A 17707-nucleotide genomic window follows, 5' to 3' on the forward strand; every position below is an offset into this window, starting at 1 on the left:
TAATTGGTATTCTGATTCCAAGGCGAGTGAATACATATTAGGCCAAAAAGATACATATACATATTAGGCCAAAAAAAATAAGAGAAAACTCTTGTTCATCACAGAATCCAGGAACAGAAGCAATCGTTTGAGGAGATGAAAATCGTATTTTAAGATCCTTATTTTACGATGTGACTTTGCCTACACTTAGGACTGATTATAATTTCTACGTTTTTTCCTATTAAAAGGAGAAATAAGTAAACAAATGAATGCTGAGTGTTTGAGAATAACCTGAGTTCTCAGGAGAGAAAGAACCAGGGAAACTCAATATTTAGTTTTAAAGACTTGATTTTATGAGCTTGGTTGTCCTTTATTTTTCTGCACTCAGTCTAATGTCGAATGGCTTTCTCTCCACCTGACTCTCTCCAGAAAGAGTGTGGTTAAAAGAAACCCCAGATGTGGGACTGAACCCGCTCTTAATGGTGTGTCTCCTCTTACACTAAGTGTGCATCTTTGGGTTATTTTCCTAATAGCCTCTGAAAATGTGCTTGTGAATAATGAATTGGGGCATTGTCTTCATTTTGAAAACCACTGTAGGTGGGAGGAAGCGGCCTGGGAGCCCCTGGGAGTGGATACCACTGAGGCCCAGGAGCTGCACCCACCCAAAACCCAGGGGCTGTTTTGAGGTCTGGGGAAAGGTGCAGCCCAGCAGGGACCCAAGGCCTGGAAGGATGGCTCTGATCTTGGCCAATGGGGAAACTGTGCAGGACGATGACCCCCGAGGGAGGAGCACTACCCAATCACGCAGTAGCACCCCTCGACAGAGCTTTCCTGATAGGAGCCATGGGGCCCCCCTGGGGGTCCCGGCCCCTGCCGGCAGCAGGCGGGCGCCAGGTGGGGTGCTGCTCAGCCCCCCTTCAATGACCTCGACCGACGGTTGGTGAACATGAGCTTCTCCCAGTGGCATCTTCGTGCACAATTTTTCTTTAATAAAACTGGCCAGAGCTTTTTTAAAAAAGAATAATAACAAAACAACAACAAAAACCACCGTACTCTTCCCCGTAGGAATCACCTACTCCTCCAGAGAGGGAACTGCCCAGGGAGAGACGTACTGGGGGACGTGTGTGTTGCCTTTTCGCACAGCCCGCCCTCTCCTCTTCCTGACTAACCGCCTGTGGAAAGTTTCCACTCATTGCTTGGCCACTCCCTTCCTGTGACCTGGGCTACACTTGAGACGGAGGCAAGTAAGCCTGGGCTTGCCTTATGTGCTCCAACCCAGAGGGCAGCGCTGACGGTTCAGGCTCAGCCGGCCACCTCAGAGCTGCCCGAAGGCCTCTGCCGCCGGACAAGGGCTAGCAAGGGTCGCCAGAGTCTCATACGAGATTAGCACCAAAGCGAGAAGACCTGGGTCTAAATCTGAGTTCTGCCATTTACTAGCTATGGCGATGCAGGGCGACTCTCATAGTCAGAGTTGAATCTGGGATTCTCTCTGGGGCTGGTTCCCCCACGAGCAAAGGCAGATAACGCCGAGTACCATTTCTACCAGCAGCTGTCGGTCACTACACACTCACACCAGGCCTGCAGCTGCTCTACGTGCGGCGCTCACACCGTCTCCACCCTCCCAGCCACCTTGCAGAGAGGACGCTGTTATCCCCACTTGACACATGAGGAAAGAGACCCAGGGCACTGTCACCCTCCAAGGCCACACAGCACAAAAGAGTTGACAGTTGGGTTTGACCCTGGTCTTCCAGGCTCCAGATCCAGGCTCTATATCCATGAGAACACATCACCGCCTCTCAGAGGTTTGCTGGGAGAATCTATGGAATAATACAGGACAAGGTGCTCAGGAAAGTGCCCTCCAGGTCAGAGCCGCCCTCGGTAATCCACTTCTTTTCTGCTTCCATAGCCCTTGCCCACATCCCATTTCACTCTCCCAGCTGTCCCCAGGCACCTTGACAGCGCGAAGACCAGAGCAGAGCATCCCACACACTTGTTCTGTGTTCTTGTGCGATGCCACAGTTACACACTCTGCAAAGGCAGTGGAGAAAAATGAAGCCAGAACACTCTGTGCCAGAAATTCTTTGAGAAGAATTATCTCATAAGTCGGTCAGAGATGCCAGGCAGACCCCCCGGTACAGCTGTCGCTGATTCGTGAGGTTCTATCTCCCTGTCCTTTGTTCTAGCTCAGCTGAGCAAACATGCCCTCACCCAGTTACTCTCCTTCTTCTTTATTTTGTCCCTTATCATCTCAATTACCATCCCCAAAGAGGCCCCCAAACGAAGAAGGGCTTGGAACCGCAATAGTCAACATCATACTTAATAATAACAATTATATAATGATATATTTCCCATATAATAATATGTAATTGCCCAATAATTACTATTAAACAGTGCCATGGTGACCACTGAGGTTCCCAAGCCCTTTAATTACTGTTGTCACTGATAATGGAGCAGAAGATCATTCTCTAACATTGTTTCTGTGTCCCACAGACACTTTTCTTTTGAGCTCTCGAGTGTCTATTTCTTTATTTATGTTTTCATTCTTGAGCTGAGGTCTCACAAGGAGATGGAGCTCTTACAGCCCCAGACTTAGAACTCTGGTTCCCTAAGCATGTTCCATGCAAATCTTCTAAGGATTTACTTTCTCCTTCATCTCCAAGTGCAGACAGTATCTGGACATGCTCCTTATCTGTAGTGATTGATGGGGAAACCTCACATCAAAATAGGTAGAATGAGCCCATGCCCCAACTTCTTCCCGACTTGCTTTGAGACACTCAGAAAACAAGTAAATGTGGATAACTCTTGGGTAGAATTAAAACAAAGTCCTCATTTATGCTGACTTTAGAATTTGAAAGTTTATAAAATTCAGTCTCTCTAATTCGATACATGGCCTCCTATGGAGGCAAATACTGAATTTCATCTTTTCTTTGCTGGATTCCATCTTTGAGACATCTTTTTGGGAGGTGGGTAGGCGGAGGGGATACCATAATAGTATAAGAATTTTTTTTGGAAAACTTTTTATGCTAAAATTGATGCAGGAGGGAGCTTCCTGGTGGCCTAGTGGTTAGGATTCCAGGCTTTCACTGCTGTGGCCCAGGTTCAATCCCTGGTTGGGGAACTGAGATCCTGCGAGCCGTGTGGCGTAGCCAAAAAAAAAAAAAATTAAAAATTAAAAAAAATGTTTGAAGTTGACTCAAGAAGAGTGAATTATTTGGCTAAAAACTGTTCTGGGGAGTTTCGAGCCCCATCTTTCCTTGTTTCCCAGACTGCAAGTAGATCACTAGAAAATTTATCTAGGGAATCTACGAGCTAAAACAAGAAAGATTTCCCTTTCCTGGCTTGAGACTGGGTCCCTTCATTGCTTAGGGATGCCTGATTCATAAGGCAGGATAATGAGCTTAAAAAATCAGCCCATTCTATAGGCTAAGAGGTGGATTATAGGTCAGTGAGACTAAGGAGGCTTAAGGCAAATGAGAAGAGTGTAAAGTCCTTTCCTTCAAACTGAATTGATCACACGATGATTCTTTTTCCAAAAAAAAAAGAGACAAAGCAAGTGATTTTTCTATCCAGCATGGCAAGCCATTAAAAAATATATTTTTTCCAGCTTCATCTACCAGCTACCACTAAGAGGCTGATCCTTTTAGCAGATAATAATCATAAAAAGGGGATAAAATTATCCCCTACACCTGAGGGAATACTACCTGCGACAGGCGACAGAATCTGGAATATAAAATAGTTTTTTGAGGTCTTGACAGCGCTCTAGTTGTTACTCTTGGAAGAAGACTTTGGCAGCACAAGACATAATTGATGACGACCCCTCGAGTGTTCTGTGTGGGACTCACCCCTGCTCCATGCCAGAGGATGAAGGATGGAGACGGGTAGCTCTTTCCTTTCACATGCTGCCCGTGTTCGGGCCACCCCTCTTCTCAGTCACAGCATCGACCTGTGCCTTACAGGTTGGACAGGGATACAGAGACTTCAGTGTCCATCTGGTAACGGAGGCAGCCCTTGCCCACTGGGCAGCGGAGATGCCAGCTCCAAACCCCAGCCTCAGTATCAAGGCTCTGTCTCGGGGCTGAAGGTTGGAATACCCTGAGCTCTAGAGCAAGGACACACCCCTGCGCAAAACCTTCTGACAGATTTCCAGCATCTGTAGGAGGAAACCTGAATTTACCGCAGCCTAGAATGCCCTCTATGAACGGTCTCTCCAAGGTCAGCAGACAGCATTCACCTCCATCAGGACTTCCCCCGACACTAGCCCGCAAGCTCCCTCCTGCATTAGCAGCTTTACATACCCCGAGCACGTTCTTCTCTCCTCCCTCGTTGTCAAGCTAACTCCTACCCATCCTCAGCATTACAACTTGAAAATCATTTCCTTAGAGAAGCCCTTTGTGAACCATCCCGTCTGAGAATGTTGCCGGGTGTGTGCAATTGTAAACTATTCTTTCATAAGTTATGAAAAAGATACATAAAAAATGACAAACTTTGCTGCCCTTTTTTTCCCCACTCGGCTATAAGCTTTATGAGAGGAGAGAGCTAGGGTTTTGTTCCTTTTTATTTACCCAGCGTTGGCCATGTTGTCATTTACATATCATTGTGGAATAAATGAGAGAATTTGATAGATGCGATGACCAGAATATTCAGAGATGCGCCCTATGAACCACCATAGCAAATCAACAGAGAGGAGCTCAGGCCATGGAGTAAATAAAGCGCGGGCGTATTGCAGGTGGGGTCCGGATGGTCTAGCCCCGATGTATAGAACACAAGCTGATCAAGTCTTCAATCTGCACATCCCATTACTATCAGAAGGACTGCATTGGGGAACTCGGCCCAATGTAGTACCTGAAAGGAAGTCCAGAGACCCTGGATTCCCCAGGACAGTAGTCACTTCCAATGTCTAACACTTTGCTCCCCCAAACCATCAAAAAGCCCTGGAAATGCTCGTGTTCTAGCATCCATACTGTATCTTCCAGTATGTCTTAAACCCAAAGACGGGGGGATAAAAGGAACCCTCTGTGAATCATAAAACCTTAGTTTTGGTTTAGAAACTCTAAGCACAGAGCTTACATGTGTGTCAACCTCAAAAGTTAGGGAGGTGTTCCAAAATATCCTTCCCTCAGGAACCTACTTGCAAGTATGTAATTTACTCTTTTATTTATAGCATTGTCATAACTGTATTTTCATCTTTACTAAAGCTTAAGGGTAATGCATTCCGTAAGTTCACTACCTGCTGTATGAAGTTGTAACTTTACAAACTGCTCTGAAACCCTTGTCCTTTAAAGCTTCAAGCCACTCTGCGCCTCGGCCTCTGGCAATCTGTTTATCAGATGCGGAAGGTCCTGTTTGGCCTTTTCTCCCTCCCTCGTCACTCATCGTCACTCATCGTCTGAGCATTGTTTCTTTGCCTCCCTTGTGTCCTGTAGCTTCTTTATGGCCAGTTCCTTTCTTAATGGACTTGCTTTACAAAGAAATGTTAAGAACCATAAGGTTTCCTTCTCTGATGCTGCTAGGCACGGCCCCCACTACTCAAAGGGTTACCTAGACCAGCAGCATCGCTCAGAGGCTTGTTAGAAATGCAGAATTCCGGGCCCCCCACCCCAGGTTCCGAATCAGAATCTGTATTTCAACAAGAACAACAGGTGACTTCTTTTCACATTAAGGTTTAAGAAGTTGCTCTAAAAAAAAAAAAACAAAGAAGTTGCTCTAGAGAACCTTCATCTTAGGCGCCAAGAGCCCCAGCCCAGGGGCTCCCTCCCAGCACACCTCCCCGCCGTAACCCCTGCCCCACAAACAGGCACTCCCCTTACACAGCAGCTGGTGGCTTCTGTGACTCAGTCTCCCCGCCACTTGGAGCAAAAGAGCTCAGGGAGCCTCCAAACTCCCAGGAAGTGAGGGTATCAGAGGTCCCAACAGTAAATATCAGCTGCCTTATGTGTTCAATAGAGTCTTATGAGCTACCGCGTGATCTCCTACGTGAAGATGGTCTCTGCCTATACACATGAATGGTGTGCGTGTACAGAACACACACTGTCATACATGCTAATTAGGATCTCATGGTTCCACAGTTTTTGCGGAACATACAACCCACATTCTAATCCCATGTAGGGCATTGAAGAGACAACAGCACAGACTTTGGAGTTAGACAGACTGAGCTTTAACCCACCTCTGCCAAGAATAGTGGCAAGACCTTGGGCAAGTTATGGAAATCTTAGCCTCCTGCTCCTCATGTACAAAATGAGGGCGATTCCTGCCTTGCAGGGCAGTATGGGATTATAAATTGGTATAATCTGTATTTGTCGCAGCTCCTGACATGTACCAGGTGCATAGTAACTTGGAGTCCTGTTATCAGTGTGACTGTCATGATAGATACACGTGTAATGTAATTTGTGCTTTTTGTTCACTCTCAGATATTTCGTTATATCCAATTCAGTTCTCGATGGACCTCTATGTCACTTTTTGTATAAACTGGTCCTAGCCAGTGTTTTAATCCAGTTGGCTTCTTGGTTCCAAAACTGCCTTTAAAATTTTTCTTACACCGGGGTCCAAAGTTTATTCTTTAGCTGTAAATCAATCTGTGCCTGTTTTGATCACCTTCATCAATGCCTCATGATCTTAGGGAGAAGCTGCTCATCCATTTAACCGACCCCATAATTATTCCCAAACCTTTGAGTTCCTACTTCACACTTGGGCAGTGGTTCTCTGGAGGTGGGAGAGGAGAGGATCTCAACAGGGGACAGTGGCAATGTTTGACTGTCACTTCTCCTCCCCATGTGTAAGCTGAGGCTTAGGTTCTGACGGTGTTGAAGTTCAATGTCTCTCTCTACCCAGTCCTACTTCCTCTACCCACCTCCCTCCCCCACCCCAGGTCTTGACCCACAGAGCACTCCTTAGGGACCTTAAGCATTAAAGATGGGAAACTAAGGGGATGCTCTGAGAGGACGACAAGGTCCTGTTCTCACAGGATCTCTGTTGGGTCTCTCACTGGACATGGGCTAGTTCAAGCTCATCCCTCTTGAATGCACCAAGTGACTCTATCCACGTCCAGCTCTTCCTAGGACATCTATCATCAACTTCATAGCTACTTAAAATTTTACACTAGTGATACAAATATTAGATAATCTGAGAGGAGGTGGTGCTTTCCTCATGCACACGTAATCTTTACCTAAAAAAAAGATGACACTCCATCTATTATTCCCAAAGGGTAAACTGACAAATACATAGAAAGGACAACTGTGAAATGTTTCTATATAATCAGTAGGAATAAAAGTACACTTGAAATAATGTGCATAAAAATTAACAAAATGCACAAAGGAGTCTACGGCTGCTAGAAAGTTGGTTTTGCCAGTTTCACCAAGCAAGAGGGCTCTTTATGTGAATGATGGAGATTGGGAGCCGCTCTTCTGGTTGGATAGTGACGGTCCCTCGAGTCCTGGGATGTACACAGTATGCCCCAGTCAAGTCTCCATCCTTCTAAGCACTTACGGGACATGGCGGAGGGCACAACCTGACACACCCAGCACACAGAGCCTCCCACACACATGCCCACTCCTTTAATAGCTGAGTTCTCGGTGCTGCTTTCTGGTTTCTGGTTTCATTTCCATTTTTACCTTGTTTGCAGGGCTCATAAACACCAGAGCAAAAGTGTCTGGTCTCAAATCATTAGGGCAAGGCGATCTAGCCTTGATCTACCTCTGGGGTCAGTAGGCTTCAGCTGAGATCCTTACCTTCCTCATGGTAGTGTTGGCAGCTCTGTTTTATAGATTAGCATAGTGAGTGCTGCTACTCTGCTCTTTACTTCTTCATTCCTGTAGACTCCATCCTTTCTCCAAATAGCTCATGTGTCTCACAGAAAGCTGATCGCGTCACCAACCCCAAGAGTGGGCGCTGATTGGTCTAGCATAATCCAGGTAACCCCTTACCTCTTGACAGTCATGGGTTCTAGAGCTAGGCTTCAGCCAGCAAGCCACAACACTATTCTCTTGGTAATAGTTATTGGTGCCGGGGCGGGACAAGACCTAAATTGGTCCATTCAGACTGAAGGGAAGGATTTTTCTTCCATGGATGAAGAGAGTCTCTTCCTCCTTTAACCCCAGGGGGCTGAGCAGGGAAGAACACAGCCCTGATTTTTCCTAGTAGTCCTCATGCAACCTTGAGGAGAGCAAGTTTAAGAATGAAATCAATGCTAGCATTAGGCGGAAAGACACAAATAACTGGATCCTTGATAACACAGAGCCATTGAATCAATCAATCCTGATTGTTTGCATCGGGTTTTCTCTTAGAGCCCAGAGGATCATAACAGATCATTTCTCCACCTCAGCAGAACTTAGGGCCCTATGAAGGAGGCACCAGGAGACTCAGTAATCCACTGCCGTCTTCTCTTTTACCTTAAACTATTTCCTGAGACATCCTCCTAGCCCACCATGGCGATCAAGAGACCTCCTTCCTAAAAGGTTAGACTCCAATTCAAGACCCTCCACAAAGTCTCCTGGGTCCCTTCCACCCTGTAGCCTTCTTTTTCCTTCTCCTATCCCTTCCTGTGTCCATCAGCCAAACCTCTTTCCCTCTCCACTCCCGCCGGGGCTTTGTGACCTTACATGTACATTTCACCAAGATGGCCTCGGGTCCAAGTGTTTATGACGTCCATAACAACAACTTGCTAATCTCTTGGAAGCCGCCCAGTATACGGAATCCTGCAGTTTACCTGGATGATCAAACGACTTCATTTTTTTATTCTCCTTAGTTGGCATCAGTGCCTTAGAATAGAATCTGGGGTCATGCTTTGCCTAAAAAGAAAGAGCTGACAGGGCTTGCAACTGGCAATGCATCAGTTCCACCTCAAGGAGATCAACGGGGAGAAGTTAATGAAATGGAACAGTTCTCATATTAACCAGTTAGCTATTCAGCTTAGGACAGATGTGGAAAATCAGCCCATACAAGACAAACTCATTAAAGTGAAATTAGCCGTTCAACACCTTGATATCTGAGCAGACTGATGTTTCAAAATTATTATAATTATGATCATGGGGATAAAGAGAGCCAAACTTTTGAAAGAAGACTTGAAAAAAAATTAAAAATTCTAGTACTACCCTGCGAGATGAAAATAATGGGCTGGTCACAGACCCCCAGGATATGAGCAATTGCTCCAAATCCTTCTTGATGAGGAATCTGTGGCTCTGAACTCAACATTAATTCAAATGCAAATAATATCTCTTCCCCCTGAGAATCATTATTCCTGATTCGGCAGGCAGTTTAATGGGAAATCTGCAGGTGCACTGCAGACTGAACCGCAGAAGTTGTTTCAGCTCCAGACGAAAGCTTCGACTCCTAAAGACATGGAATCTGAGCGCCTGAGCCCAGAGATTTGAATTCCCTCACTGCCCCTGAAGTCGAGTCCCCCAGTAAAGCCCATGAGACTTAGTAGGATGCACATGTGGTGTCTGCAGCCTGGAAAGCATCGTAAACCTCTTCAGCTTCTCTCAAGCACATACCTCACCCTTCGGTAGCTGTTAACTATCTTAGCCCTTTACATAGAGGTTCTTCTTAAACAGAACCTGCAGAAGACACTCAGTCCCCAGTATGGTCACCTCTAGGGGGCCCACACAGGAGAAAAAGTTGGAAGCCTCTGAACTTGGATGGCTTGGGTTTGAATGTATGATGCTAGGAAAATGACATGGCCATCTGTCCTTCAGTTTCTCCATCAGCAAAACAAGGGCAGTAATGTATCTACCTTGCAGGACCATAATAGCAATTCAAACTTTTCCTAGGCAACACAGGAAAGTGGTTAAGGGTATGGACACTGAAACCAGACTTACCTGGGTTTCAGTCTGAGCTCTACCTCTTGCTGACTACACAGCCTTAGCAAACTAACTAACCTTTTGCTTTTTGTCAGTTTGCTCAGATGTAAAGTGGGGATAATAATATTAACAACCTTCCATAGTTGTTATGAAGATTAACATTTTAAAATAATTTAGACTGGTGTCTGACTTACACAACAAGTACTTTGTGTGCCTTGAGCACAGTATTTGGCCCATAGTGAGAAAAGTTCTACATTAATATCAGAATTAGTGTTAACCTCTGTGTGAGTGGGAATAACATTGTAGATGAGGGAAGAGGGAATAATATTTCTGAGGATAGAATAGAAAGGACAAGATACTTTTAGTCAGAAGACATTGCCTTCTCAGCAATCCCATCTTACCAAGCTTCAGGTCATAGTAGAAATGCAATGTGATACTTTGGTGTATCCTGGTGACCCAGGATCTCCAAATAGAAATACATCAGGCACCCAGATGCCGTTCTCATGAGAAGTCCGAAAGCATGTTTCTGAGGTCAACAGAAGGGGGACCAAGGTAGGAAGCTATCTTGTGTGGCAATCGTGGGTCCAAGTGACTGTGGGCACATGAAGTGCTTCATTCTTAACAGAACTGAGTCATAGACTGTGTTCCAGAATCACACAGACACAGCATCTCAGGCAGATGAGTTGTACTTATCTGAGAAATGTAAATAATAACAGTCCTTGGCTTTCAATCTTGCAGGGTCACGAAGACCTGCCCAGTGTCAATGTCCATTTTTTTTTAAACAACAGCTGAAAACGTAACACCTATTTATTCAAAGAACAGAGTTGTAGAAGATGTGCTGATTCAATAAATGGGTAATAGGGTATACTTAGCTTGTTTTATGTGTTAGAGCTATCTCTAAAAATTGGGAGTAGAAAAAAAAATGGAGCAGTAAATCATGATGAATATTTGATTAAAACAACCCTGCAGCAAATCTGAAAAATCTATTTAAATACAAATAATCATCCTAATTTTTGTTTTCTGGGATTTTTCTATTATTATAATTTGGGAGGCACACAGAGTTTTCTGAAGCCAGGGCTTCTATTTTCTATTAGAGACTTTTGCCTGACTATTACTTCTTTTGTTCTTTTGTTCTTTTTGTTCTTTTTGTTTTGGATTGTATTAGCAAGAACTTAAAGGTGTTACAAGGTAGGTGAGAGTTGAGATATAGTTCTGTCATACAGAATTTTCTCTCAGTTACTTCAGGCCAAATGAGCTTAAAGTACCTGCACAGTAAATATGAATCACTGCATCTTGCCACGTCTTGCAGATTTGTCATTGTAGAAGGTTATAATTTCATTAAGATAATCTTACAATGTGATTACAATCCTGTATTTGCTAAAGCTATTTTATGTCCAAGGACTAAATTTAAAGCAAAATACAAATATATATATTATATATACATATATATATTCAAAGCAAAATACACACACATATATATATGAAAAAAAAATAAAAAGAATTTGCCTCCTTTACCTTTAGTGTTGGAGGAAATGGCTAGAAAAACACTTGCAATAATTTCTTTGCTTCTGGGTCAATTTAATCTCAAGGTTTTTCTATCTCATTATCGATTTCAAAAAATAAAAATTAAATTAAATGAAGAAATGGATCACAGCTCCTGAGACATCAGAGACGCACCACTCAATCTTCTCTTTAGCCAGCTGGCAACACAGATACAGTTTTTCTTTCTGCCTTTAGTTTCAAAGGTGAGGGGAATTTCAGAGCCATGCTTCTATTATCTGTTGATGTTTTTTGTCTTGTGGTTACAGCATTATTTTGAACAGGGTTTCACCACTACAACTTTCTACCCCCAGATGGTTATGTCATGTACCTGAACCACCCATCAGCAAAGCACCCCAGTCAGGGGTGACCATCTACCTCCCTCTCATCTCAGCCACCACGTGGTCCAGAGCCTTCCCTCTCCATGATAATCAAACCACAGTTCATCCCAAGAAGAAAACAGCAGGCTGGGAAGAGGTCAGCCATCTCATACAATGAGAAAAGGTGGAAAAAGCCCAGCTGGATGGCCTTAGTCCCCTCTTTCTCCTGTTCTCAATGGAAGGCACTGGTCTCCCTCACCTGAGTGTCATCAGAGCCACCACACCTCAAATTCCTTCCCGTCTTCTCCAGACTGAGAGGAATCCACGTTTGATGGAGGCTCTCTAGTTAGGAGGCTGAGAGCTCATTTCTGTGAATTTACAATTTACTCTTTGGAGCCAGAAAGTGGCAAAACACCAGGAGACCTGTTACCTCGGGGCCCTACAGAGTGTTCTATTTATTTCTGTTTGTACATTGAGGGACATGGATTAAATTGACTCCCTCCATGGGAGGGCTGTTTCTAATTACATCCCTTCACCTGTCAAGTTGTTCTGATCACTCATGTCTATGGCCTTTGTTCCAATCTCCAATCAGGATAACATGACATCCAGAAAATCTTGGTTCTGTTCCCTGTTTGACAAATGTTTCAAAAACCATAGAATGAAGGAAGCAGAAGAGAGGTTTAATTTTGAAGTCAAGATGCTGTCCTATGACAGCCTGCATAGTATACCGTTTACTCGAGGGGTTTGAGTCTCGCTGAGAATTCTCGAACCATAAAAACTGCATCAGTGTGCACTGCTCCTTTTCAATCTCCCCTTCCATCCTACGCCTACCCCAATATTTCATTGATTGGAGACTTTGTCCCCATCAGGGCTTCACATGCTTGAGGGTGGATCAGAATCACCAGGGGACATGTTAAAAATACCTATCCCATGGCCCTGTTCTTCAGGAATTTCATTTAGAAGATATAAGGCAGGCACTCAGAAATCTGAATGTTTAGCTGGTAGACCAGTTGACCCTGAAGCAGGAGGTCCAAGACCACGTTTGCACACTGGCCTGGGTCAAAGTCGACACTTTTAAGATCCTCCAGAGGACCTCATCCTTTTCAGCATCCTCAGCATGGATTCTTTCTTTTTTTTTTATATTAAGTACTCAAGATTAGACGCTGTCTCCAGGCCCCTGAAGGATCCTAAGGTCTTGTTGAGGCCAACAATGCAATCTCTCAGATTCCTAGGATTGCTCATCTGCAATTCAGAAACTCTTCTTGTCCGTAGGATATGCCAGGCGCTCAAGATAGCAGGCTGAGAGAAGCAGATCTTGCCCTCAGGATCTCACAGGCACGTGGAGGAGATGTTCTGTTAAATGAGCAATTACAATATGGCAGAAGAGTCAAGATGACAAAGATAAGTACAGGTTGCTATGCAAGAACAGAAGAGGGGCCCTGCCTGAGACAGGAGCTCAGGAAGCCTTGTCTGAGCTGGTGGCATCAAAGCAGGGCTTTGGGTATGAGAAGAAGAGATTAACCCGGGCAAGAAGGTAGAGAGGGAGGCACAGAGCAGAGTGGGTGCAAAGCATGGTTCAAGCAACCACAAGGCATTAAATATGGCCAGAGGGTGGGGCACAGGGAAGAGTGACAAGGGGAGAGGCTGGTGGGGGTAAAGCAGAGTAAACCATGCTGAGGAGTTTGGAAATTATTCACTGGGTAATAAGGAGCCATGGGGAGGTTGAGATGTGGACAGACGTTGGGTCAGATGGGGGCAAGTTTGGATTATTTCCTCACGTGGCCAGGCTCAAATACCAAATCTTAATAATACATGTCACTTTGGCACCATGTTTCTTTTCTTAAGTAATAAAAAAAGTTTCAAGTTTCTATTACACATGGAAATCTGTCGGCAATTTTAATCTCATGGCGGCTGCCACGGCGCTGGGACTTAATGACAGAGTCCTTGGCCAGCAGAAACACAGAAGGTGATGTTGCTGGTCTGATTCCACTTGGCCAGCAGAAACAAAGAAGGTGATGTTGCTGGTCTGATTCCACTTGGCGTTAGTCCCTTATTTCACAAACCCTCTTCCTTTTCAATTTGTCTTCTCCTTACAAGCTAGGCTCTTCCTGATGGAGTCTTCAAGTCACTAGAGGACAATACATTTCTAGCTCAAAAGTGTAGTTAGCCGCAAACCCCTTAGCAGCCTAAAAACCCTCCACCGCAACCCCAGCCGGCCTTCCAGACGCAGCCCCTGCATGACCACTGCACTCCAGGCACCACGGTCAGAGGCCACGCCTGCCACGCGGCTGCCCAGATCTGTGCACTTGCTCATACGCTTTCCTCCGTCTTCCGACAAGAACGTCCTTTCTCCAGCCTCATCTCCCCATCAGCATTTTTCTGATTCTCTAAGCTCAAGCGGCTGATGGCCTGAGCAGAACTGTTTCCTTTCTGAGCATCCGGACGTGCGTCCTCAGTTAGCTTGTCTTCTAGAGTTTGGCTCGAGTTGGAGTCACCTGTACACAGATCTGCACTGGGAACTCCTTCCAGGGCATGAATCCATCTCTGTCAACTTTGTCTCCCATATTCCTAGCTCGTTAACTGAATTGCATGGCCCAGGAATTTCTGTATTCCAGACACTGTGCTTCAAGAATCACAACCCACAGGGCTGCTCCAGCTCCTAGTAACAGCTAGAGCCAGAGAGCTACCACTGACAGCTACACTCTGTGCTGACTATGGCCCAGGCACCAAACTGAGATTTTTCATATATTCGTATTTATATATGTGTACATATACAGGCATATATATGTATGCCTGTAAATGTGTATACGCATGTTATATATATATGTGTGTTTGCGTGTGTATATATAGTTGATAATATATATGTATATATGGACAACTAACCCCATGTAGAGAGTATTATCATCTCCTTTTTGGAGATGGTTAAAGTGAGTCATAGAGAGGGCGGGTGACTTGTGGGAGACTTGACTGCGGAGCCGAGGAGGCCGTCTGAAGCCACCTCCCTCCAAGAAGGAAGCCCGCACCTACACCGAAGCACTTCCTGCTGTTACCCGCTACCCCACCCCCGTGCCCGGAGGGCTCCTAACTGATGCAAAGCCTTCCACTCATCCTGAGGCTTCCCTGCCTCCTCCATTGGAGAGCTGGGGTGAGGGTGAGGCGCGTGAGGAGGAAACAACCACAGAGTCTGGCGGAGTCATTGCTTTGTGAAAGAAAAGAGAAAGACAAGTCAGGGATGGAGCTGGAGAAAGAAAGGTTGGAGAACCTGGGAAACAGAAGAGTACAGTAGCCTGGGTTGTGGGAAGCACACCTCTGTACTTGCTGTTTTTATTTTAACACATCGGCAGCCCCTGTTGAATGGCTGTCTCCCATACTGGCCTGTAAGCTTCTTTTTTTTCCATTTTTATATTAATATTTATTGGAAGCCTACTTTTGTTGACGCATTTCTAGGTATTGGTTGATATAGGAGTGAATGAGATGAACACAATACCTGCTTTATAAAAAGTCCACCTAATTGATTATACAAATAGTCTCATATCTCAGAAATATATTTTATAGCATTATAAAGGTAATAAAATCCAAATCATTGATTATTTGATGAAGAAGCTGCAGTCCAGAGAGCTTGAATGGCTTGTCAAAGTTAATAAGCTAATTACTATCAGATTGACCTTAGACTTAAGCCTTCTAATTACATCCAATGTGGCATAATTGTATCCATATTTTAAATTTCCAATTATTGTTCACTCCTACAATTATTTTGTTTTGTTTTGTTGGCCTGTAAGCTTCTTGAGGGAAGAAACCATGGCTACTGGGTTCCCAGCTGTATTCCTAGTGCTTAGCCCAGTGTCTAATGATAATAATAATAATAATAATTATTATTATTATTATTATTAACAGTAGCCAATATTTATTGAGCACCTACAATGTGCCAGCGCCTTGTTCTAAGCACACTCCTTGTATTATCTCATCATCACAAAGCTTTGTGGGGTAGGTAATATTATTAAGCCCATTTAATAGGTGAGGAAACTGAGTCCCTGCAAGGCTGCATAACTTACCGGGGCCACACATCTAACACAAGTCAGCACTGGATGCGAATACAGATGTTACAACCCAGAACCTGTTTTTAACGACCATGCTGTACCACTTCCCATGGCACAGGAATCAGCCCCATAATAAGTATCTGTTGAATAAAATAATGAGTAAAGGAGGGGAGAGCCACAGGGCAGGCCTGAACTGGAGGGAGGGAAAGAAGTGTGGGAACTGAAAAGGATCCTTGGATTTGGCAATTAAAATGGTGTTGGTAACCTTCACGAGAGCATGGTGGGCATCGACTCTCTGTCCCCAGGAAAGCTGAAGCACCCACGAGGGGGTCTGTGCTGGGCTGGTCTTTGCATCCTCAGTTTCTAACGAGGTGCCTGGCACCTGGGCTGCTCTCAGGAGGTGGCCCCACGGCCCGGACCCCAGCTCCGTCCCATGCATCCCACTGGCCCTGTGAGTGAACAAAGGACATAACAAGCTGAAGCTCCTGGGAGTGACTGAGAAAATGGCATTCTTGACCCCGCAGAGACGTCGAAAAGAGGAAATGTTGAGACAGAAGCCAAGAACTCTTGGTTTATAACTTTGAGCCGGGGCTGGGGGAGGGGAGGAGGGGACTCGCTTTCATTGGCTACAGTCACCACATCAAAAACAAGTAAAACATGAGAACGGCGAACCACATGAAGGGAGAGAGCACCAACCTCAGGGAGCCTCTTAACACTTAAGAAGCTTCTTGGTAGAACTGAAGCCTCCGGAATGAAAAACAAGTACCGTTGTTCTTGATGGTCTAAATCACTTCAAAAGAGATTCACGAGCCCAGAAAGATAAAGCTCAGCTTAGATGTGCACCCACCTCACTTCCGTGCTAGCATCTTCCACCGCACTGCAGGAACCAGGCCCCAGTAAGCAGGGGGGAGGGGCTGGGGAGGAGGGAGCAGGAGAGAGGGAAGACCCTGGCTGCCCTCTGTGCACCACTGCCATTTGCAAATTGCAGGAGCTGGACCCAAATGGTCAGCCGGGAGGCGGCACTGCGCTTGACGGCTGTGCGGCCGGCCAGCTGGACCGCTGGACTCCGCCACACTCGGCTCCACAAGGCCGCAGATTTCCGACTCAGATCTCAGCGAGCAGCACTGACATCTGTTATCCCAGAAAGAGATTTGATATTGGGCCTAATGGATTTTCTGTGTGTTCCTTTCTGACCGTGGAGAGACCTCCCAGGAAGACCAAATATGTCTACAAGAAGGGTCACGCCCCTCGCAGGGAAAATATGATCCCAGCACCACGGCAGTTCCTGGTGGCGAAGAGTTAAAGGAAAGCGCCAGAAACAAAGCAAGCCCAGCCCATGGGGAGCAGGCTAGCACGAGCTCTGTGGCGTTGGCACTAATGGAAGCAAGACATGTGCAGCCAGCGCAAATCGAGAGCACATTTCAGGGTCACTTAGCTTTGCGTTCGAGAGCATTTTGGTGCGTATGGTTAACTGTGGGTGTGTTTGGTATTTCTGTAACTCGCAACACATGAAGCCACACTGGGAGAACCCGAATCAGTAGGAGGTGGGGAGCCATCCAGGTTCTGCTCCAACAGCGCCAGCCGGGGACTCCACGCTGGGGATGACCGCCCAGATTCCCAGCTGATGAGAAGCAACCCAGGCGCCTGCCTCGAGGGGAATCTTCGCTAAGCCCAGAGGTCTCCTGCCTTCTATCAAGAGGGGACAGAGTACCAGTAGCCTGACTCAAAGGCCCTTCTTTCCTGGGAGCTGAGCCAGAACAGAGGAACAAGCCAGAACAAGTTGTGGCTGAGACCAGAGAGGGTCGGAAGCCCCCAAGATGTCCCATGCCAAGCGGGTCCACTGAGCGGGGAGAGGCCAGGGTGTCCCTTGCTTTCTTTGCACGCTGTACCCTGCTCAGAGCAAGCGGTGCAGTCACACAGCCCCGAAACGCAGTGGAGGCCCAGGAAAGGAGGGGCCCTCTTGGCTGCGGTGGGCTTTCTCCCCATATGCGTGCTCAGTGTGCCACTAAGGATGGTCGCTTCAAGTGACAGGGAGGAA

At 45.8% G+C, this 17707-nt stretch overlaps 1 protein-coding gene across 9 annotated transcripts in view; it reads right to left on the reverse strand.

The window, feature by feature from the left end:
* Positions 1-17707, reverse strand: part of LOC132352311 (uncharacterized) — a 269512-nt gene that overhangs the window by 64733 nt on the left and 187072 nt on the right. For 2 of the 9 annotated variants that reach the window (XR_009498660.1, XM_059902729.1), the window contains exon 1: positions 16517-16777. The exons of the other annotated variants lie outside the window; for them this stretch is intronic. Coding sequence is in view for 1 of the 2 variants with exons in the window: in XM_059902729.1 (XP_059758712.1) it covers positions 16517-16644 (128 nt within the window). In the remaining variant the exon portion in view is untranslated. Of the gene's footprint in view, positions 1-16516; positions 16778-17707 lie in introns of those variants that run through there. 9 annotated transcript variants of the gene reach the window in all.

This window comes from Balaenoptera ricei, chromosome 18 (assembly GCF_028023285.1).
Source record: "Balaenoptera ricei isolate mBalRic1 chromosome 18, mBalRic1.hap2, whole genome shotgun sequence".
Taxonomy (NCBI): Eukaryota; Metazoa; Chordata; class Mammalia; order Artiodactyla; family Balaenopteridae; genus Balaenoptera; species Balaenoptera ricei.